General features: G+C 40.5%; 1 protein-coding gene across 1 annotated transcript in view; it reads left to right on the forward strand.

Moving 5' to 3' along the window:
• Positions 1-25513, forward strand: part of cdkal1 (CDK5 regulatory subunit associated protein 1-like 1) — a 205723-nt gene that overhangs the window by 90194 nt on the left and 90016 nt on the right. Inside the window, exon 9 of the mRNA XM_079164177.1 lies at positions 21866-22032. Coding sequence (XP_079020303.1) covers positions 21866-22032 — 167 coding nt within the window. The remainder of the gene's footprint in view (positions 1-21865; positions 22033-25513) is intronic.

A 25513-nucleotide genomic window follows, 5' to 3' on the forward strand; every position in this document is an offset into this window, starting at 1 on the left:
TATTTAAGAAAAAACTAAAAACGTTTGATGTACTAGATTCTAAGCAAAGCCAGTGAGAATGTAATGTGTGTAACAACTAGCATGAGTTTCTTTTTAGCACGTGAAACTGGTTCTATAATCGCTTTTTTTGTTGTAAATCTTATTCAGCCTTTTTTTTTTTTTATGTAACCACAATTCATTGAAGGCAATATTCACAGATACCATCTGCTTTGCCCCTCTCATTTCCACATGACTGATGGCATCAGTGTCAAAAACCGATATTAGCAGAAAGGACACTGCTTAGTTTTCTGGTTCCAGCTCGATGACATGTGACAGACAGATATGTGGGCTAGCTTGTTGGCTAGCTCCAACATCTGTGACAGGTGTCGGCTCCTGTTTACCTCGGCTGCTGCAGATATGTGACACACGGCTGGATGAGGCTGCCAAGAAGTGTCCCCTTTGGGGTCAGTGGGTCCTCCAGGTTGTGTGTTAAAGTTTTGTGGCTGAATTTGAATAAGACCTTTTAGATTAGATGAGCAGAAAGGTAAATGAACCCTTTGAGGACAGTCGATCGTCCCGGCAGCAGAGAAAAGGCTTTGGGTTACTGAGAGCAGGGCAGTACAATGTGTCACTTCAAAGATTTACAGGGTCATGTTCAGTAGCTGTTGATGGTACCGGCTGTTTGTTTTTTTTTAAAGTAAAAGAGGATAAAGTTAAGAGGATGAAAAGATAGCTCAGCTCTAATTTGTCTCTGATTGATTGAAAGAAGAGTGGAAACGGACTCAGGCAGAGAGCTGAAATATTGATAGGAGCACATTGATCATAATTGAGTCACCCCGATCAAAGTGCCGTCTATTGGAAGAGACCTTGTGGAAAAACGCTGAGCATGCAAGCACTAACTTGAATTCCCTGTGTGTGTGTGTGTGTGTGTGTGTGTGTGTGTGTGTGTGTGTGTGTGTGTGTGTGTGTGTGTGTGTGTGTGTGTGTGTGTGTGTGTGTGTGTGTGTGTGTGTGTGTGTGTGTGTGTGTGTGTGTGTGTGTGTGTGTGTGTAAGCAGTCAAATTCGTTGTCCTCTGGGAAAGCTCTCCTGGAGAAGCTAAAAATGGATTTTCTGAATTTCCTCCAGCCCGAGAAGTTGCTGATATTTTTCACACAGACAGAAGTTTCTCCATGTGTGCTTTTGTGCACAGTTCAGACTCCTGCAACAGTTTTTCATAATCTGGCTGCTGTGTAGCCAATAAACTCAAAACAGATCTTCACTCTCAAACACACACACACACACACACACGCACACACACACACCAGAGTTCAAGCATATGTCACCACTACCACTACATTTATACAACTCAAACTGAAAATGAGTTCGCATGAAGCCTCCAATGCAAGTCATATCTTTTGTTAAACATCCAAACAAATGGTCTGTACAGAAGACGAGGCTTGTGCTGACAGAATCAGGGAAGCTTTTTGGTACTTCTGTATAATTCTTTATTAACATATTAAGAATACTGTGAGACTTTGATGTGGATTAGTCTGTAGTTGGTCTTTAATACTTTACTATTTCACTTTATCAACATTGAATTAATACGCTTTGACAACAAACCATTATGAATAAAATTGAAGTCTTTGGAGATTTTATTTTTGTGATCATAGCGTTTCTCAAATGACTTTTTTTTTTAATGATTAAATGACACCATCCCAGTGAAAGTCCACGCAGTCCTTTTGTTGCTGCAGTAGTCAATTCAGTTGGGGTTTTTCACAGCAGACATTCTGACTTACGCAGGTGTAATTAATAACACTAATCATGGCCTCATTCAGTTCAGGTGTGACAGTGTCAGGGTGCTGTGTTGTGCATGCTGGCTCACTGGTATTGGGACTGAGCCATTGTTAATGATAGTAGTTCTTCCTGTGCTTTTCTTGAAAGCACAGGAAGAACTACTACATAGAAGTAGTAGATAGAAATTGTCTGCTTCAAAAAAAAAAAAAGATGTGTTGTTGTTGAATTTATTTCATGGTCCGGAGAGACGCCGAAGAGCCAATCGGCTCCCAACACGGTCTGGTGATCTGTCCTGTTGCAACCGTGCACTATTTATCAACAGGTAGCTTGACTGCCAGTATTTGTTGTCGGTTGACACACCTTACCGCACCAGGTCAGTGGTGTAGGTTCTGCTGCTATGGCAGGTTGCAGGGGAGTGATTGAAAACCAGTTGTATGTGGCTGTGTTTCTCATTCAAGGGAGACGCAATTGAGATGGAGTATCTCCACCTCTCAGTCGGCTTCTTGCTGCCTGTGCCTGCTGTCCCTCTCTCTCCATCTCTGTCCCTCCTCGTCTCTGTGTCAATATTTCATCGCTTGTGTCATTATTGTTACCAGCTTGATACCAAGAATACAATTTGGTAACTGCCACTCGTTTGGCTTTAAACACACTCATTCACGCTATACACGAGCGTTTCAAGTTCGCGCGCACACGGGCGCTCTGTTTCCTCAGGCAGTCTCTTCAAGCAAGGTTTTGGGCACAACCCATCTGCAGTCTCACCTCTACCACTGCTCATTATGCATGGCCATGATGCTGTTTGTGTGTGTCTTTGTCTTATGTCACGTGTGTGTATGCGCAAATCCTCAGTTTGAGTCAGCTCACTGGTGGGACGAGAGACACTGATGCACTAAAGAAAGGAGACACCGGTTATTGTCTATTTTTCTTGCGCCCGTTCTTGTCCCATATTTAATATCTTTTCTTTGTCTCTTTCTCTTAAAGTTCAAATAAACTGCCCTCATCTTTCACTTGCTTTTCTGCCTCCGTCTTCTTGTTTGCCCTCTTTTCATTCTCTCCGCGGGCTGGACAAAAAGGCAACACGGGGTGGTGTGTGCGCGTGCACGTGTGTGTGTGTGTGTGTGCGTGTGTGTGTTTGTGCGCGTGTTGTCCTGTGATTTAGTGCCAAGCTGGCAGCAGAGACTCGTGAATAGGGGGCCCCATTTCACACAAAGGGAGCACGGCATACACACGAACACACACTCACAACTCACAGTCAATGCCAGACTGCAGGCCACCAACTGCACACCTGGCATGCTGCTATTATGTCACCAGTGTGTGTGTGTGTGTGTGTGAGAGTGAGTGTGTGTGTGTGAGAGAGGGAGAGAAAGATTGTGTAAGTCCAGCAGACACCATCTGCTCTGTCCTCTGTGAACTTGTGTCCACACCTCTCCTCTCTCCCCTCTTCACAATATCAAAATATGTGAAAGCCTTTGATAAACACCATACTTTTCACTGTAGTATTTCCCCTGTATTGCTCTATATGTCTTCATGGTACTAAATGTTCCCTATTATGTTATACTGCTAGATGTATAGTATATCTTGAGCTGTTTACATAGTTTTTCGAGTGATCAACAGCATTACTACGAACATCTGTAGTCCTGACCACAGTGCCGCTCTTTAAATGCACCATTTTACAACCCTGTGTTCTTTACTGCTGTAAATGTAACAGCCCTATAATAAATCTACAGCTCTATACACAGTCTTAACAGTTTAGGGGAGCTGCATCACACATATACTGAATAATTACTCCATAAAATATATGAAATATAAGGTATATGGGTTCTAACGTTCATGCAACATTAATGTTGTTGTGTGAGGCGTTTTCTCCCTCTACAAAAGATAGTGTTTTAGATACTTTCAGACCACCGGAGTAAAGTGAAGAGTTAAGCAAAGGCAACAAATGAGAATAAAAAAAGCTGAAGAATAGAAAAATTGGACCTGAGCAATAGATGATGTATTACTGAGATTTGAAAGTTGTTTTTGAGGTACTAAAAAGAGGATGGGTAATAGTCTTAATATCAGTTTCTCTCTCTGTTAAACATCTCTTTCCTTTTATTACATCTTTTCTTCTTCTTCGGACCCTGTTTTTGGTCTTTTCCCTCGATTACAGGCCATGTGTAGACTATATCTCCCTGCTGCCTGTGTGGGGGAGGGGAGAGCAGCTTCATCTTCAGTCAATAGGTGGCAGTAGGACACTTAGATTCACACCCGGACCATGTGCTCAGCTCACTGGCCTTGTTATTGTCTGGATGGCTTTACACACCCAGTCTCTCTCTCTCTCACACACACACACACACACACACACACACACACACACACACACACACACACACACACACACACACACACACACACACCAAGAGCAGGCTTGTGCCTGTTAAAATGTTTAACTGCTGTAAGTCCTCTGACTCACATTTGGCTTTTAGTTCTTCCTCTCAAGACGCCACTGTGTATTCCTGTTCCCTAGCACACTACTGCTCTGTTGTTTACATACCAGCTTCCTCCTTGTTAGTCCGTGTAAGGCACAAAAGATACTAAATAAATGTCATTCTTGTCTCTTTTTTTTTGCTGCTGAAAATAGTAGATATTTGTAATGAAACGACAAAGAAACAATTTCCCAATTATTTCTGAGGTCCCCCTTTCAATCATCGAGTGGTCTCTTTTTGTGTCAACCCAGTTAAAAAAAATGACACTTTTCAGATTTGTTTTTCATATTGTTACATCATATTCAGTGAAAAAAGAGGGACAGTATGATGTTTGACTCAAGTCAGGGTTACAGAGTCTATCACTTTACTGTATACCTCAAGCTGCTGATATTCTAAGCAACCATTATTTTCTGTATATACTGATTCTTTTCTTTCCTCCTCTTACTCTTTTCTGTTTTTATTTCTCCTTTTCCTGTGCCATCCTATCTTTCTGCACTGCTTCTTTGATTGTTTTTAACATTTCAAAGTTTAGTACTCTATGCCTTAAAAAAACAAGAATACTTGCATCATACGGAGTCCTTGCACTTGGCCGTATTTCCTCCGAGTTACTTTCCTGAGCTACAAAAATATTTCAGTTAAGTGTTTTTCAGATGTAATTTTCATATCACATGGAACACAAAGGAAGCCTTTGGTCTCTGCCCTGACTGGTTCATAACTAGTAACTCTACTTGTTTCCATAAGCCACAATGAATCAGGACACACACACACACACACACACACACACACACACACAGCAGTGTAAAAGGGGAAAAAAGAAAAAGCTACTAAAGTGGCTCAAGTTTGTCTGCTTTGAAGTCTAGACTTGGAGCTTGGGAGGCTGGAGGAGGAGAGATTAATTGGGCTGTTTAATCTACACAGTCCCTTGTTTGAACCCTTTCAGCTTTTTTGGCAGCGTCACAAAACAAATGCCCTTCAGATACCTGCGCCGATTCAAGATTCTGCCATGTGGCATATTTTGTGTACTGTGGATTTCTGTAAAGACTGATTTGGGTCAGAAGGAGGTAGATGATAAAAGTAGGGTATTCGGTGGCGTATAGTACTACAGTGTGTGTTTCTCATGGCAAGAAACATATCCACAACTGAATGCTCTTGTCTCCTATTTCCATCCAATATGTGTCATTAGCACCGGTTTCATGTTGACAGAGGCCTGCCTATCCAATATTTACCCTCTTTATAGCTCCGTTTTTGGTCTCCACCAACTCCTGAGGGAAATATCTTCCCAGCCATTAACTTCGTTTGTCCACGGTTTGGTGATGGGCAGGTAGCGTACATTACTTTTTTGTTGAACACAGCTGCCTACTGCATCTGGAAACAACGCTGATTAGAGCGGGTGAATCAAAAAATGCAGATAAAGTCGTGATGGGTCAGAGGTAGCTGTCAAACCTTGGGCAGACTAAACGTATATCTACTCTTAGTTCACATTATACCAATTTGACAAGGTTTTAACATGTTTTTCAGAGCCAATTGCCACAATGAAGAGACATCCTGTCTTCTGTGTCACTGTGAACTGTTAACAGACACATTTAACACATACATTTGTTTCAAAGACGGTTCATTTAAATGTGATACCTATAATAGTCTGGCATTCTAGCAAAAGGGGAACTCATTCTCTCTGTTTGGTTTTCTAAGGTACTTGCCTCCTATCTTTTACCACACAGGCATCGCATGTACACCCACTTAACACACACACCACCATTAATTGGTTATTCTACCTGTAATTAACCTGAAGCTCACATCAATGTTGTTATCACCACTACTCATTACCTGTGAAAGAGAGACTCGTGAAAGCCTGAGCAGTGAGACTGGAAGAGAATGAGAAGGAAACAGCAGTTGTACATTGTTAAAGTCCCAACATGTAGCCTAATCTTCATTTAAAGTCTTAAAGAAATGGTTGTAACTCTATTGAGGATGCTTTTCTCCTTGTTTTTCGAAAGGTTATCCTCCTGAGAAGACAGACCGAGAGAAACGGGAAGTCAAACAGATATTGAGAATATTTGGCCGCAGTCAATCTAAAACATTATGCAACTGCCCCACTTTTGCTCTGGTGTTTGTCTGTTTTCCTGCCCGAATGCATTCCATCACTTCACTCCCCATGATGGTTTTATCGTTCTCTTCTCTCTGCTCTCTCTACCTCTGTCATTACGGCTTCCCCTTCTTTTTATCTCCTCTCCTTTTCAATCAATTCCACCTCCCACATATTCTCATCTTTCTATTTTAATAGCATTTTGCTAACTTTTATCTCTTTCTGTGTACATCTCTCTAACTTAATCAGATTCTTGTCTTATCAGTCTCCTTTTCGTCTTTGACTAACATTTCTCACATTATTTCTCTTCCTTTCTTGCAATCTCAAGGTCTGTGTGTAACTCCTCTGTCCACTGTACCTTTCTTTTCTAATCTTTCTCTCACTTATTTTGCTTTCTGATGTTGAGCCTCTATTACCTACTTTTAGGCTCATAGACATTCTTTCCCCCATTTCAGACACATACCACCTCATGATGTGGAGAATGCTGTTACACGCTATGTGTGTGTGTGCCAGTCTCACTTTTTAAGGCTTTAGGCCCTAAAATACACAAACCAATATTTGTACACTAATTCATTTTTAAATGTTAGTGTGGTTCATGTGTTCTTCACCCTGGCTCCAAGAGTGAAGAATACATGTGTTTACAGCCTGGTACACACAATGGTCTTGGCCTCTACAGCTTATATCCCCCTTCATGACAATTGTACGTTAATTGTTATCTAACTCACCTGTCTAAATCATATTGAGGCTTAAAGTTATGCATGATTTAGGGCGTGGTCACTTTGAGTGACAGGTGGATGCTGTCTCAGGTTGCTTTCCACTAGTTGTCTGCTCTGCTACGTCAACTGGGCCCGCCTCAGCTCCACCGCCAGTCCACCTCTTTGCCCATTTGTGGATTTGTGGAAAAATAGCCATCGGATCTCAATTAGTCCTCAATGCGTCTTGGGAGCATTTACACATGTACTGCTGTCCACTTGTGATCGGCTCACCCAAGACTCGTGTTAATGCTGAGTCTAAACAGGGCCGGTGTCCTCCACTGATGGAGACATAACGTTAATAACAGTAACAGCACAGCGGGATGTTTCTTTTACTCCAGAACAAGAAGACTAACTTCCTTCTCCAGACAATCGTTTCCACCCAGTGATGGTTGTCAGTCAACGTTTATTTCAGTATCCTCATACAGACGGAAGACTGTTTACGAATTACTGCTGAACAAAAGACACGCGTGAACAATTCAGCACACTTTTTTTCTATTCCCTCCTGTTCAATCACCCTAATCTATCTTGTATTCAGAACCAACAGGAGTGACAGAAACTACCGTCATTTTGCAAGAATGTCATCGTGTATATCTAGAAGAAGACACCCATGTCGTCTGATTATAATTTACAGAACTGCACGGTGTTTTTCTATGGTTGTCCCCCTGTGGTATATATTTTGATACCATCAGGGGGTCTCTTCACACCCCCTGCAGGAACCAGTTCGCACATAGTGGACCCCCCGTGGCCACAGTCACGAGCCCCTGGTGTTGGTTGACATGAACGGGCCACAGGGGGGACAGCTAATGCACACGCACATCCTCGCACAAACACACACCAACAGACAGATATTTGCTCAGAGAAATATTTTGCAAATGCTGGAAACTACCAAATATGTCCTCTAATAAATGTTCCCTCTAACTGTTTTAACCAAACTCACTCTGTGCTTCAGGTTGTACTTGGCATTGACAAACGACCTTTGTTTTGTCCCTCAACAGTGTACAAATAATAACTCATCTCATACACAAGGAGATAACAGTGCACTTTGAAATGCACATTTAATCTCCTTTGTGCGTTTGTACGTGTGTAGCGATGATAACTGTGGGAGATGAGATGTGTTGTAGTTTGGAAACGATCCGTTTTGAAAGGGCGTGTGACTTTTCCTCGTGGACACGGCACTATTTGAGTCTTGTATCTCCATCCTTAAAAAACAATTCAGCAATTTGATGTGCTTTATTTAGCACGTTCTGATCATATTCATTTGGCAGCGTTACAGTATGATGGCAAGTCAACAACGCTATTAGCAAGAATAATGGAGGCAGCTGCATGCCTTTACGTTTACCTCTCATTATATATTGTGTGTTAAACTTATGGAATTGAATGCTTTACGGGAATATTGTAAGTAGACGCTGTTCATCAATGTATGTTTTGCACTACAAGATGGGAATGAGCAAAAAGTCTCGTTTGTAAAACTTACATACTACATCTGATAAAAATGATTTCAGCTGGAAGCTATTCATGCAGCTTCCAGTTGAGTACTTGTTTTCAAACTGTGTACTAGTTTAAAAGTTTGTTTCTGAATTGCAATATGATCTGCATCCAATATGCTATCTAAATAATGAGTCTGTGCCTACTCATTGTGTTTATTCTGTCTGCAGTGTTATCAGATGGCTTGTTCATGCACAATATGCAAATAGAGCAAGTGGGTGGGAAGCTGGCATTGTCAACCATACCAAGCAGGTGTAAGGTTACCACATGTGCTACTCTACAGTCTGCATGTACTCTTCTTTTGACGTGAAAGAGAAAGAAAATATCTTACCAGGTCTCAAGTCTTTATTTCCAATTCTAAAAGTACAAATCTGGAGCGCCTTGGTAAATGCCATACGTTGGAATTGGTCTGAACGGGGTGCATAAAGTCGAAGAAGTTGTTGATCTCCACAACACATGAACGCACCACAACACAAGATTCAGCTGAGCTAAACATAATGAATTGTTCTCACCTTTGATTTCAAGTGAAATGGTAGGTCCTTTGTTTACTGTACCATGTTGTGTGGACTACGGCATATGATTTGCAGTGGATAGTAGATGGCATTAAGAATTTAAAGTTTATGATACTACATTGACGAGATGGACTCGATTGACAGCAGAGCAGAGAAATGGTCAAACTGAAAAATAACGAGCCTGAACAGAGGAAGTACATGGCTGCAGTCGATGACAGAACAATACAAATGAGAAGAAAAGTAGAGAGGCGAGGAAAGGGTTAGAGAAATAAGATAACATAGAAAATTGAAGTTTAGTAGAAAGGGAAATGATGAGGGGAGAAGAACAATGCAAGATTTTGAACAAATTTCAACACAAATATAAAAGAACACATGAAAAAAAAAAAGTGGGGGGTCTGTTAAATGAAACACACACTCACACACTTCTTTTGTTCTAAAGGTTTTGTCATATAGAATAGACACTGACTTGTTAAAAGGGGAAAAAGTTTCCATCTACAAGGAGGAAAAGAGAACCATGTTGTGCAGCATGACATGTAACCACACACACACACACACACTCTTACTTTCACGGATGGTTACATTTCAGTACATGTTAGGACATGTCTTCTGCATGCACCGCGCTGTCCTCTTCTCTCCGTTTTCCACTTGCTGCGGTGCATTTAGCTTCTGTGACGATATTCATCATCTCATCAAATATTGGGACGGCAAGAACTATTGATTCCCAACATGTCTTCACCAAAGAGAGCCAGTTTTGTAGTTTGTTTGTTGAACTTGATGCACATACATCGTAAACATTTTGCCATTTTACAAGAATTTGACATTAGTTTTTAGTTGAACCGTAACAGAGTTGATGGAGAAGCGCAAAACTAAGTTTCCATATGTAAACAGTAATGTGTTTGAAACAGGGCTGCACAATTAATATGGCCATATGGCCTACTTCAATTTTTAATTTACAGGAGGCTCAGTATTTGTTAAAGGTGAAATGTGTCAGAATAACCTTTTGAATTAAATATTGTCCTGCTGAGGACACGTTTACACATTATATTACTAAGTGTTTGTATATTTTGCTCTTGTGCGTGCGTGCGTGCGTGTGTGTGTGTGTGTGCGTGTGACTGTGCGGACACTTTTCTCTCCATAGCCTCAGTGAATGTCACTCCCGGTCTTCAGCCGAAGAAGCTGTTGAGTGTTGCCTGACTGGATGGCTGCCGCCACATCTGTCACTTTGCAGAAAACCCTATGCCTGATTCCCCTCGACCCACATTGCGTGCGTGTATGTTGGTGTGTGTGTGTGTGTGTGTGTTTGTTGCAGAACTCCGCTTTGCTGTCAACTCTCTTGACCAGTAGCTAGACTTTTGCGAGTAGCTTTACGTTGCTCTTCAGCTTTTCCTTTCTGCAGTAGTAGCTTTAACTGTCATGAGAGATTCATCTGAAATACATCTTCTCGTGCATACCTGCACTCACAAAAAGCTTCTTCATTCCTCAGAGAGAGAGAGAGGGGGGAGGATATTGTCTGTCAGTCACTAAAGCTGATTGTTAATTAGCACATGTTTCTGTACCACACTGTTGAGGTACTGACGTGGTCATGAAGCACGTGTGTGACAGTATATTCATGTTTAGGTACCTGAGAGTGACATACATTCCACTTATTGTGACTTTGCAGCTGACGTAAATCAACCAGTCTCAACAGCTTTTTTTAAAGCTCTCAGCGCTTTCTCTCTTTTTCTTTCTCTCTCTCTCTCTCTGTTAAAGAACTGCACTGTATATCTTGGTCTCTGCTCTCTATTGGTAGAATTCTCATGTAGCATCATTTATGACTGAACAGGCTCCACACATTTAGGTGTATGTATATTCACGAGTATATACTGTACCTCATCAATGATTGACCTGAACTACAAGTATTTTACATTGTAAATTAGACAGTTTTGAATTTCTTGTGTATTTAATTATGCAACATCTGGGATAACTCGAGCATTGTGCAGGTCTTAACCCAAGTGTTTTGCGACAGATCTTTACTAGTGACCTGTGAGCTCGCCTGATGTGGGTTGAACAAATGTGTCCCCAGAGTCAAAGAGTTTGTATGTCAAAGTGTTGCTGCTATGTGCAGTGGGAGAGGACTAAAGGAGGAAGAGGAAGGTAGTGAGAGGAAGCATGGTCTGTTCCTTGGCTTATTCACTTGGTAAACAAAGCACAGTCATTAGTCTAAAGCTTTATTACACAAAATATACCAGATGTTTACATAAAAAGACTAATATTTACATAATAAGATAATGTTTACAGAGCCACTGACAAAATGAATACATTTGCAAATTTAAATACAGTTATGCACAAACACAATATATTATAGGGTCACTCACTAACTTAATTAACACACACACACGCAGGGTGTTTAAAGTACGTCCAGGCTTTCTGCAGTAACTAATTCCTTAGACACAAGTGCGTGCGTGCGTACGCACACACACACACACACACACACACACACACACACACACACACACACACACACACACACACACACACACACACACGCAGGCACACTGGCTAAATGAATTAACAAACACAAACAGGATGCCTGCTGGGGGGTCATGAATATATTACCATAAATACTGACCAGACGTATTATTATTTATCAAATTAGTGGCTGCACAAGCGAGGGCATGCAGACACACACACACACACACACACAGACAAACACACACACAGCATGTAAAGAAATTAGGTCAACAGCCATGAATTAGGGAGAGTTAAACCTTATTACGTCTGATTAATAACACAACCATAGCACTGCATATGTTCGTCTTTGTAATCATACATTTGTGTGTGTGTGTGTGTCCGTCCACTGCCTTGACTTCTTTGACAGCTGATATTAACCATTACCACCTCAATGACTTTTTAATAGTAACTCATTTCCATATGTAATCTCAATGTCGAGACGAGTGTGTATGTGCGTGCGTGTGTAATGCCCTTAGTGCCCCGCAGTTCTTAGGGTCTCTGAAGCATACAGAAATGAGATCTGCCCCTTATAGCCCCCCCTCACACACACACACTCTCTCTCTCTCGCTCTCTCTCTCTCTCTCTCTCTCTCTCTCTCTCTCTCTCTCTCTCTCTCTCTCTCTGTCTCAACCTCCCCGTCCTCTAATCCATCCACCCAATCAGCCATCCATCTTCCCCTCGGCTCAACTCATGTGCTTTTAATGACGTACAGTACAAGTTAATTATCTTGATAGTCGAACACTCTGTCAAATCTCAAGACAGTGTGGATAATCCCTATTTGATAGACATCCCTTGCTTCATACAATGATATAATTTGCAGTAACATACTGAACGATTTTCTTTTCTTTTCTTTTTTTTACATTTCAATAAGCGCTGAAAAGCTTTGATTAATGAGCAGATTGACAGGTGACACTTTTGATAATCAATTAAAGCGTGAAGTCATTCATCATGTAAAAAGGCCGAACATTTGCAGGTGACACCCTTCCAAATGTGACGATTTGCTCGATAGTCCCTTTCCACTGAGGGACAGTTGACATTAACATACCATTTATCAACAGATGAATTTGACCTATTGTGACAACGGCATTTTTTTACTTCACTCTCCTGTTTGATTGCAGCCGTTGCTTATTAAGTGACACTAATGAGAGTATTTTTTTAATGAAAGCATATAACAAGGCCGGTTAATTGCTAAAAAAAAAAATCCCTAATAAGATTAGTCTCACTCCTGAAAGAGCTCTTGAGAATCTATCCTACTTATTATCTCCTGTTTGCTATTCGGTATCTATCCTGCTTCCTTATTTTTTCATCCGTTTTTTGGGATGTTGTTTTGTGTGATAGGTTTGCATACACAGGTCAACTTAACACTAGCTCTACTCATACATTATAATCTCTGGTGGTGAACCAGCATATATTCCAAGAATATTTCTGCCATTTATCCACCAAGTTATAGACCTGCCTGTCCTGTTGAGGATGGCAGGGACTGAAGCATATCCCAGCATGCACTGGGTGAGAGGCAGGCCCTAATGTGGACAGGCTGCCAGACTGTCACAGGGATAACACATTTAGGACATTTAGAGCATACAGAGAAAACCCATGCTAACTGTGCAACAATGTGGTGTTAATCAGTGGGCCACACTGCCTGCCTTTTAAAATGGGTACAAACTACTGAACTATTCATTTCATCTTGTTTTTTTGCCCATTAAACAGCGACTTACTGAAACATCAGGGTACATACTCTCTGAACTTCTTTCATGTTGTTGGAATTGCGCCATGGCAGGAAAGGAAAAGATGTTTGAACCCTTTTACCGCCAAATGTTGGCAAAGTTAAATGTCTGCGAAATTTCCAAGTACAAGTGGAATCTGTATCTATACTTCAGCAACACAGGCAAACTTTATTTATCTTTTTCCCATGAAAATATCTGCAAACACATCAAAATATATACTCATTTAATCTATATTACATAAAGTTACTGCCAAAAACAGTTCCAGTGTATCAGTAATGTATTATTGGGTCTTTCTCTGCCCATCAGTTCACTCTAACTCCTCTGAGTTTACAGGAAGTACCCGTGGCTTGCAGCACTATGGGCAGTTAAAGATCTCTTTTTGGTCCCTACAGACTCTTATATGCAGCAGTGGTCCATCTGCTTTGGAAGCTTCATAAGGTGCTCCCTCCCTGACAACACACACACACACTCAGAAAAGATGAAAGAGGGGATATAACTTCTCTCCCAATTATTCCTTACACATTCATATACACTAACCGATATATACAGTACACACAGTACACGGAGGCCCTCTGCCAATTACTTTTGATGTATCCATACAATATGTCTGACCCATATATGCTATGGCATGTTTTTCTTAAGTACCACATACATTGCATGTGCAAGTATATGCACACGCATACAAGCTTTGATGTATCCAGAGATCCCGTTTCATGCACAGACGTGCACAGAAGGTCATGTTCAAGTAAGTTCAGAAACTACGAGAAAGTAGGTTAAAGCTGATATGTTGTTGTTTCAGGGGTTGTGTAGGCTGTCCATTAAATCCATGCGTTTGAATGTACATCCACGGGTGTGCACTGCGAACAGGCAACATGCATGTGTGATATGTGCACATCAATGTGCATGTATTTCGTGTAAACATGCCAGGGAGAGAATATTTGCATATACAACTGTGTGTGTTGGGTTAATCCCAGAGGATGATGCTACCTGCCAAGACGTCGACGCGCCACATCAACAGTTGTTGCTCTAAATTAAGCTGCTTAATTATTGCAATTAAACTGTGTGTGTGTGGTGTTTGTTCACGGGTTATAGTGTGTAAACGTGTGAGAGTTTGAGTGTCGGGGACCGAAGGAGGACTTGTGTGTATGTGTTTATGAATGTGTCACTGCTTGTGTGTGTAAAAATGTTTTTTTTGTTCCTTTATGCCTGTGGATCAAAGCAGCAACAAACTTGACTTAGAGCTGTTGAATACAAATCTAAAGAAAAAGGGTAATCTTTGAATAGTTTCTTTATATTGGACAACCTTTCTTTATTCTTTAGTCAACTGATGGCAGTCATATGTCGTGCAGGGATTGATAGTGTTCACAATGAAAACACCCAGTGTGAACTGTGTTCTAGTTAACCTTCAGTAAACCTGTAAATGCTAATTGTTGGAAATGTAGCACCATTTGTTTTGCGCTGCCTAATCACATGGAAACCTGCAGCTGACGACTCAACACCAGGAAAAGTACACATCGGGGGAAAATGAGAAGTAGTAAATGAAAGTGGTTTTCATTTGACAACTTAGAATAAGCACTACCAGATTCATTTAGTGGTCATGTGATATTGATAATGGCAAATTATTAATTTATTTCTTAATAAAATAAGTACAGTTATTCCAGCACATTGAGAAATTCTTCAAATGCCATGCACTATTTTTGTTTCACTCTTTTTATTCCAACAAACCGTCTCTCCTCTTGCTCTAGTTTGATCTGACCCTATACATACATATATATATATATATGTATGTATAGGGATTTCGCAATAACATCATTACAATAAATACGGTACAACATATTTGATGAGATCTTTCAAGTCATTGAGTTGAAGAGCAAATATTCTCAAAGGGATCTAAGCTGTTATTGCTGTATGTGTGTGTGTGTGTGTGTGTATATATATATATATTCATATATATTCATTTTGATCTCTTTCCCTCCAAATTGATCATTTCATTTCTCAAGTTGCTGTTGTGGACAGCGTCCCATGTTTTCGACTGTCTCGTGGTGGGTGGGAGGTTTACTGTGGAGGCAGACAGCCAGAGGGGATTGGCTGATGGTGCAGGACAGGGGAGGGACTAATGTGATTGAAGGTCAAAAGGGCCTTCGAGTCAGCGACTCTACCCACAGTGTTGTATGGTTATAAATGGCAATATGTAGATGAGGTGTGGGTGTCCTCTCCATGGGATGAAGAAATGAATCTGACTTCTTTGCTACGGCGTTACGTTATTTTTAAATTGTTTTACTTTCATGTGACCTGATTTCCTAATTGAATTAGACATTTTGTTATGCGACATTCCAAGCTGTATATTCACAACAATTGTTTCTGGAATTGCTCCTCAAATGGCCCTTATATCCAGACATATGTCAATTGTTTACCTTTAGTGTCCTCTTTGTCATTGTGTTGCTTCCGGGTATGCTGAAGAGAAGTGAGAGAGTGAAGAAAATGATTAACAATATAGCAAAATATGCCCCAAACTGTCCACAACTGGATACATGCTGTTTATGTCAATGCATACATATATTTTGGGTATAATTTAATATATATAGGGCTTTAGCAATAACATCATTACAGTAAATACAGTACAACATATTTGATGAGATCTTTCAAGTCATTGAGTTGAAGAGCAAATATTCTCAAAGGGATCGAAGCTGTTATTGCTGTATGTAAGTTCATGCACATTGTGATTGGTTGCAGGAGGGTAAAGTTGAATAGCTTAATGCACATGAAGGTGATCCTATTATACTGCATTAGATCCTTATTTTCTATGACACAAAGCAACACACACTTAAGCATTTGTATACATTAAGCTGCAATGATGCATGAGGGGGCGTGTGTTCATATTAGAGGCAGTAGCTACATATCTAAACTATCATTTTAAAGTGTACTAGCGGTTAAACTTTAACTGACCAATATTAAAGACATTTTTCAAAACACTTTAAGGACATGCAAGTTAAAATACCAGCAAAAGAATATGTAGATAAGCTTGAACCGTGCTTGAACTGTTCCTCTCGCTCTCTCTTCTACATGTATGTACTGTAACATGCTAAGCCATGTGTTGACTTGTGTTATGGAAACTAGGGTTTAAATGCAGTTTAATAGGATTATCTAATCTATAATCTGTTAAACCCTTATAGCCTGTGGCAGCCAATCAAAATGTATAACATGCCAAAGAGATTAAGACCAATAGGAATACTGAACGCTATGTGTAGAATGTGGCTAGTAAGTAATGTGTAAATTCATGTTCACGATCCACATACAGTGCAGATTTAGGCACACATGCACGGAAACACAGCACTACACATCCACTAATCCATAATAATAGTAGTGCATGTTTAGGGTATAGACTCATACGTGATGGAGTATTGTAAAGTCAGTGCTAAAAAGTTGCATTAAAACATGGTGGAAACATCAAGCTCTGTCTGTGACAGTGACCTTGATCTTTCAGAATAAAAGCTATTGAAGTCATTATTGCAGAATTTGAAACAGTTATGTTCAACGTTTTTTTCACTATTCTTTGTGATAAGTGCAAGTGAGGATATCTCCATCCAGAGCAATATTTTTTCATGTATCACATCCATAATAGCTTGAACAGTGATGCATATAACAGATCTAATGATAAAACTGGATATAAAGTTGGTTTTCATTTTCATTTCCAGTCTATTTATTATGACTAAAACAAGTTGCTGCATTGATTAGTGATATAACTAAACATTCATTTGAATTGTGTTCCATTCATTCTTACTAGAAATAGTTGTAATTGTTCAGCAATTTAACAAACATCCCATAAAACATTCAGCCAGCTTGACTGTCTTTATGTAAGCGTCTGTGCATGGGTGAATTTACAGTATGTGCTACTGAAGCAATCAGAGCCAGAATGTACCAACTAATAGAAACAAGCATGACATGAAAATGTGTGGTCATGGTGTGTGCCACTTGTGTGTCTCATTTATAATTTAAGACCCCTTTTCCATTTCAACAGTGGCTTTCACTAAAGCTCCCAATCACCTGAATCCATTGGTTCTGTTATGCTTCTTCAAAGCAGCCACTTCAAAGACCTCATCTCTTTTCTCCTCCCACTCTTCCCATTCTTTTATCCAGAGGCGGAGCAGAGACGCAGGGCCATGCCACATTATATGTGTAAACAGTATAATGATATATAGAGGTCTGCCACAGTATATGCTGGTGTGACATCAAGCACTGCAGTTCATAGTCAACCGGGAAACGATGTCATACCAGCGATGATGAATGCATGCAAACTAAAAATGTTTCACTAAACGATAGATCAACATGTAATTGCATCTCGCAAGGTCGACAGACTTTCAAGTATGACGGCATTCAGGTCTTTATAAGGACAACTAGTAAATACGAAAATGACGATGCCACTTTTTTTTTTTACTCCTTTTAAGTCATTTTGTGAATTCCAAAGTGGTCAGTCTAAACTGGATTAGTGGACATAACCAACACATACTAAAGCCGCCACTTGTCTTTCCTTTTCATTTACTTCTTGAGTTTTTTGGATTCTTTGTTTGCTTTCTGCTTTTTTTCTTATTGACTTTTGAACGCAAGAAAATTAAGAGCACAACGTGTGGACATTGAAATAGTAAAACAGACATGAAAGCGTTCATCGACCTGAATTCATCATGTAGGCAGGCAAAGAAACCACACTCAAAACTTTATCGGTTCAGTTCAACCCATGAACGCACACAAACACACAACAAACAAATATTTGGCAGAGAGTTGGAGTGATTGTTTATGTGTATGGCACTTGTCAGACATGCCGATGGTGTTATTCTCTGACAAAGACAAATACAGCCCCCCACCTCCTTACCTATCTATAGTCCCACCCCTAAAGGCTCATACCGCAAGCTACGCAGGTTCCACTCTTTTTTTTAAATATTCAACATTAATGTCTTCCTGCCCTGCCCTATTTCCATCTGCCGTTTTGTACACTCCTCCCCTGTGCTGTGTTCGCACTGCTGTGTCAGGGTTCAGTGAACGTTAATAGCTTTTAGGGAAAGCACTCTGCTCTCCACCCTTGTTTACAACTGCTCCGACATCAAACTTCATCATAAGGTGACATGGAAAACCGGTTTAGGGGAAGGGTTTGTTATCTGAACACAAGCAGAGTGGAAACCTGCCAGTGTTATTTCAAGAGAATCAACTTTACATTCCACTTATCAGTAACCACACATTATCCATGTTCAGATTATGTGTTGAAATTCTCCTTAAGTTGGCTGTTTGACATCAGAGGTCAGGGCCAGAACAGCACAGCTTAAACTCGTACATGTTCAATGTCTTGCTTGCTCAAGGATGCTTTTTGCAGGCCACATACTCCCTATTTACTAGAGCACCTTGAATTAAAAAGAATCCCACATTGAAAATATTAAGTTTTTATAGTATGGTGTTTGCTCCATCTTTTGGCTTTCTATGTCGGTTAATTAAAAGACCTTCATTCTGGCAATTCTTCCAATTTACAGCACAATAATAAAAGCAATCCTCAGATTTAAACATTTCTCTCTGCGTGATGAGCTTTCTTTGTAGTAATCTTGCACCACTGTGACCTGTCTCTCTCCTGTGCACACAGCACAAACCAGAGGAAGCAGCTGTGTAGTGTGTATCAGAGCAGATAGAGAAGAGAGAGCAAGCTACCGTTTCCTGATGAAAGGGCCACCTTGTCTCTCCTCTCTCTTTGGCCAACAATAACACCATTGGCACACCTCGTACAAAAGGGACAGAGAAGCAGGCCAATGGGGCAAATTACTGGGCAGGTTATTGAGTTTATCTGAAGATCTACGCATGATGGTGGCCTTGAGTAAACACCTGAGACTTTTCCAAAGCATCACCCCGTTCAAAATATAATTAACACAGGAATCGCAAGATGCGTTCCATAGCAGACATCACACAAGCTTGCTAGGTTGGCAGCATTATGTGCGTGGAATCACAGGAATGTTGTTTTGGAAGGAACCAATTTAGCTCCTATGCCAGTTTGATGCAGGTCTGGCCCTGTATTCAGAGACCAATTGGCCAATATTATTGTAGGACAGAGATGTGACATAGAAGGTGATGCTGCTGGTACAGTGGGTGTAGGAATGCATTAACTCCTGGGACGCCGATGATGCAAGCAAGGGTTAGACCTTGGCAGCGCTATTGGCATCATTCAGTCCAAACATGCTGACATTACCTGCCCTGGGAATCTGCTGTCAACACCCTCCTTCAGACTAAAAAGATGAGAAAAAAGTCAGCCATGATGTAAATGTTGCTAAACAGAGACACACTTTCATTATACATCAATGGCAGCTGATGATAACATGTCTCTGCATAGAGCTTGACCTCTAGTGAAGCTCTGAAGTCGACGGCCAGCTACTATCTATTGCTGAAACAGAGCCGACATTGTAAGTAAAAATACACTGAGTGAGCTAATAAATGATAAAGAACATTGAATTGACGAGGCTATTACTTAGTATTGGAGCAAGGTGGACTATGCTTTTGATTAGCTGCATACCGAAGCAAATGAAAATAATATCCTGAATGCTTCCTTGGATAGTGTGTGTTAGTCTTCAGCTCTGATCACGTGTGATTGATCGATGTTTTTAATGGCTCCAGAAATCATTAGTGCATCCTAATGTCAATGATGATGAGCTTTGGAAACTCTTTGACTCTGGACAATTACACTGTCATCATCTTTAATCTATTCGGCCCATGCATGCCTTTAAAACAGTTTTACTCTCTCTCACTCACACACACACACACTGTCCAATTAGCCAAACACCATCTTTACTCTCTGAATGACCACATGCATCTTTTTGTCCGTCTCTGCACAGCTAACGGTAATGAAGGCCGTGTGGTTGTCTCCGTGTATGTATGCGTCTGTGTGTAGTTAAGCTTGTGCCCCTGCCAGTGCGAATGCATTTTTGTGTGCCTGCCTGATATGACATGTCGTAACGCATAGCTTAAGCAGACACTCAACCATTTCCAGACCTACAGCCAAATGACAGTTAGATCATTAAGCTCGAGCAGCGAGCGTTGCTCTAATTTAGCATGAAGCCGGTAGATCGCCCCCCTCTTGCTGTATGTGACCTTCACACTGCACGTTTAAAGGACTGGTATTTTTAATACTTGTCAGTGACTGTCATGAGCTGGGTCCTGCCAAAGCCTTTGGGCATTTGGGCAATGACATCAAGAGACTCCTAAAGGTAAGGAAATGATAATACTTGAGAGAATCGGCCGTGATGGCGGGGGAGGTAGGGGCTCACCAATGTGGTAAAAACATGATAAAATATCCCATATTGATCGCTCCATCCTCAGGGATGAGACTGGGGATATGTTTAAAGAGTGTTCCGATAGTAGCTGAAACCTGAAAGAAATCCGGCGTCATTATCAGGAAAAAGAATAGATTACTTTATAACATTAGAGTAATAAATAAAAAAGCTGTGTAAATATGGCTTTATACAAGATATAAGTTAAGTTTTATAAGAGTTTACACTGAAATGAAATCTAAATGATTACAGTTTATAACGTTTTATGTGGCCCAAAGGCAGGGAACTTTAACAGCGACAGAGCAGTTTGGAGGCTCCTAGCAGAGGACTTAATGCTGCGATCTACCCGAGTGTCGAACGAAATGTAGCTCTAGTTTGATCAATTTGTGACAAAGAGAGACTTACATACTTTAGGAGTGTTGTTGAATTGGTTAAAATTGTCTTTAAACACAATACATAGCCCGGTATAACGTTTTTGGATTAGCTGCAGTGGAGAGAGGACTCTGGGATGAGATAAGCATGGTTAACTTTAAGTGTTTTGCATATATGAGTTATATGTAGAAAGCTGTGTCTTCAAATCCTGTTAATTTGACCATCAAAACAGATCCGCAGTTATCAGTCTACAGGCTTTCCATCCACAGCGGTAGTTTAGGTTCTGGTGAATCCAATATATGTCAGATTGTAATAATAAATGATGAATGTAATAATAGCTGTAGTAAGAGTCAATAATGCCCTCTTCGGTATTGTACTGTGTATACACCAGTCACAATAATAAGACATGTCTGTGTTATTGTCTGCATGCATTCAGAATTATTTTTGAAATGATACGATTGCTTGGTTGAAAGTATGTGTTGAACTTTGATGTTTCCTACTCATGCTAACTACCAGTTGCTTTCTATGTGAATATATTACTTGTGCTGCTTGTTAGCAGAAACTAGCATTCACAAGTCTTCATCGTCATCTTTAAACCGGGGCTGGAGCCCAGCTGAGACCTGCTGTCTGAGTCCTCTTACTATATTTGACGAAAGACTCATTTTACTACTTCAAAATCAAAGCTTTAAAATAAAAAAAATTAAAAAGAAGTAGTCTTTTTTGGGGGGGAAAGCATACTGTATGAGAAATCTTCAACTGATTATCGATAGCAACACAATATCATATTAATTGCCAAATACAAACTGCTGTGCATTAATGCGATAATTCTACAGATCATCAATTTCCAAAGTTGAAATTATGGAAACAAAACAATAATGTGAATGAGCTATTAAGCATGCTGAATCCTTGTCTTCGTGTGCACGTCTGCTTCCAGAGGGAGTGTGTGAGATCTGGCTGACCAGTGAAGACACAGGAGCTTATGGCAGAGACATCGGGACAGACCTGCCCACATTGCTGTGGAGATTGGTGGAGGAGATTCCTGAAGGAGCCATGCTGAGGCTGGGTATGACCAACCCGCCATATATCCTGGAACACCTGGAGGTACGCACAGTGTACACGGTCACCCGTTTCACCGTCAAAGATAATAATACATCACTGATGGAATTCTTAGGCACTCCTGAGTGTTTCCTCTTCATTGTTTAGTTTTTGTCCCTGCAGTCTCTTGTACTATTGTACTATCCCTTTCTGTGAACAAATAATATTGCTTTGCCGAGATTTAATAAAACTAAATGCCTTTCTGTTATGCTTACCAAGCAGTTTAGCTGCAGCGCTCATACTCCATTCATTAGTGAGGTTCATTCTCTTCTCTCCCTAATGAGTCAATTACGGACCATTGTGTCCTCTTTAGCAACCTCATTTTATCAGTAATTATTGTCTTCCCTAATGGAACAATAGACATTGTTATCCCTTCTCTCTCTCTCTCTCTCTCTCTGTCTTTCTATCCCACTCGGTGTGAGAGAGTAGAGTATGTCTGCATGTCCGTCTCTGTCTGTCATCCATGCATTTTCTATCATTTAAATGACATTCTTCTTTATTAATTGTTATCATTATTTTGGGCCGACACATTGCACTGAAAGCAGGACCCTTTATGACCACATGTTTGTAATAAAACTAATTGTTTGCTGTAACTTAAAATGTTGCTGTAACCTTGTCCAAAGTAAGCTTGAAGGGTAGAGTAACACCACCCACAACTTCTGCCAGAACCGTGTCTCCCAGCATGTTTGAATAATGCAACAGAGTAGTGTATATATATATATATGCCAACAAGAATCTATGTGATTATGTGTACAGTGAAAAAAAAGTGTTTAACATGCTTGCACATTGGTGTCCGAAGGTGTCACAATCTGGTTTATACTGAAAGAGAGGAATATAAATTGAAACTTTTATTTTGTAATTATATTTTGTAAGTCTATATAACTCTATTATTTAGTAGTGAAGTGTATGGAACTGCACTGGAGTTTTGGTGATAACCAGACATTAACCTTTCATATGAATCAGTATCATATGCGTATTTGTTGCCACCTACCTCAGCAACAGTGCTCTGGATTTGTTCATTAAAGGTGGCAACTTGAGAGGATAAATGGGGTGTAATTGAAATAGGGAGATTTTTGGTTAAAGTGATGAAAATATAATTTCTGGTTGATTCATCAACACTCATTTTGAACCACACATTACTGCAGTGTTGCATGCCTATTAGCATTCCCAGTGTCATCCCCAGGAAAAAATAGGTTTGGAAGGAATAGAGGAGGGGAGGACATACTGTAGAGGGCTGAAATATGAGGATGGTAACCTAGAAAACTACAACGAAACTTTTTTGTAAAAAAAAAAAAGAAGCCAGTGAAGTCCCCAACAGATGTACTTTTATATCGAACAATCAAGGAAGATTTGAGATAATAGATTGAAATGAGGGCAGAAAAAAAAAAAGAAATGGGGATGAAGGCCCGGGGATAGAGATGAGGGCTAAAAAGGAGCGGGAAAGTGCTGTGGGAAGCAGCAATGGAGGTTGTAATTAACCAGGGGTTAATGGAGGTGGCTAATTGTCCCCCACATGTATAGGTAGGCTTTCTGCTTGACTACATTACAATTAAAAAAAACACCCTCCTAATGATAGGGAATAACAATTAACTGATAATTAGAAATATACTAGGACGGCACACTGCAGTGTAACTTGGTCTGTGTATATATGTGTGTGTGTGTATGTTAAGAATCATTTCATATGCTACCAGCCCTTTCATTGTTAATGTCCATGCATTGAATTGAATTATATCTCTTTTGCCTTAATTCCTCAGTCAATTAACCTACATAAGGAAAGATAAGAGTGCTCTTCTTTAACTTATCATTGTCATTTGTGGCTCTTGTCCCCCATTTACCCTTTAATGCTCTTCTCTCTTTCCACCCCCCCCCCCCCCCCCCACCCCGCCCCTCTCCACACACACTTTCCCTTCTCCCTCTCTCTCTCTAGTCCTACTCACTGTAACGTTCTATATACTTATAGAATGATTGTGGACACTTAATAGAGGAACTTGTCAGAAAAAAAAAAATCTTTTCAAATTCTTCAAAAGTTTGTCTTACTCTTCCTTGAGTCTCGATTCTCATTAGTCCCCCCCCCCCCCCCCTCTCTCTCTCTGATCCTTGCTTTTACTCGCCTTTCTCCTTACAGTTATTTCTTTTCTGTAATTTGACATATTCTTCTATTCACGGCTTTAATTTGTTCCTCTTCCCCCACCTTTGAACTCCTCTCACGGTGGTGGCAATCACAGCAATAACAACGGTGTGATGATGATTAAGGCCAAATCCTCGAAGTACATTCATCCTTCATCTTAAGTAAAGGCCAAATTATCTCCTGCTGTCTGTTCTTTGGACTAACACCGGCGCTTATGAAACGGCATCATACTGAATGGCTGTGATTGAAGCTCCACTTCCCTCTGGAAGATCACCCTCTCTCACACACATTCACTCCGATCAACCCTTTTGCACTTCCTCTGTCACACAGGAACACACGGTTTCTTCCTATGTGCAGCCTGTTGTTCTTGACAGCCTCATAGCACCATTTGCTGATTGGAGCAGTTAAAGGCACAATCGCTTCTCACGGGCCACTTGTCTCTGACATTGTAGTTGATTGCATCGTGCCGTCATGTGGACATTTTTACTTGAGTAGCTGCAAGTAAAAATGTCTCGAACAATGTTGCTTTTTTTGTTTTCCATTTGTTCTTTAGACTTTATATTTGTAAACTCAGCATTTTTTTATTATCATCCGTCTATCCATCGGTCTGCTCGTCCATACGTCCATCCATCCGTCAATAAATAGCTAAGCTGCTGTCAACACTGCATCATGGGTCATCTTACTGCTTAAAGTGTGTGTGTGTGTGTGTGTGTGTGTGTGTGTGTGTGTGTGTGTGTGTGTGTGTGTGTGTGTGTGTGTGTGTGTGTGTGTGTGTGTGTGTGTGTGTGTGTGTGTGTGTGTGTGTGATTGAATCTAGCATGCTAGCAGACTGAGTAAATGAGGTGTGAAAGTAGCCTCCTCATACGCAGCAATCAGTCAGGCTGCGATGAATGAAATAGCAGTTGTCCATTAACCATCGTCCACAGAGCTCATTTCAGTTTGACTAGAGGAACAGACGATCTCTCCACAGTTAGCTCCGTTTGATACGGAAGTGTTGCAGGCAAAGAGTGATTTTATATTACATTTTTCTCAGCTATATTTATTGATAACGCTTGAATCCAAAATAGGACTTTAATGATACAGTTAGAGGAAAGAAAAACCAACGGATGGTTCTCATCCGTTGGTTTTCGTCTGGCTGCAAAGACAATTTTGTGGCATTTTACTGAATCACAAAATGATCACTGGACAGCATCTGTAATTCATTTTTACATCTTCTTTGGTTGTTTTTAGCTTTTCATTTCATTTTTTTCCCCCCATTTGGTCATTAAATTCCCAGAGACAGTGAGAGATGTGTGACTGTTCTCAGTTCGATGAAGCCGCACCGGGCCTCGGGAAGGTTGATAAACTACCAAATACCCG

The sequence above is a fragment of the Pholis gunnellus genome (assembly GCF_910591455.1).
Source record: "Pholis gunnellus genome assembly, chromosome: 8".
Classification (NCBI taxonomy): domain Eukaryota; kingdom Metazoa; phylum Chordata; class Actinopteri; order Perciformes; family Pholidae; genus Pholis; species Pholis gunnellus.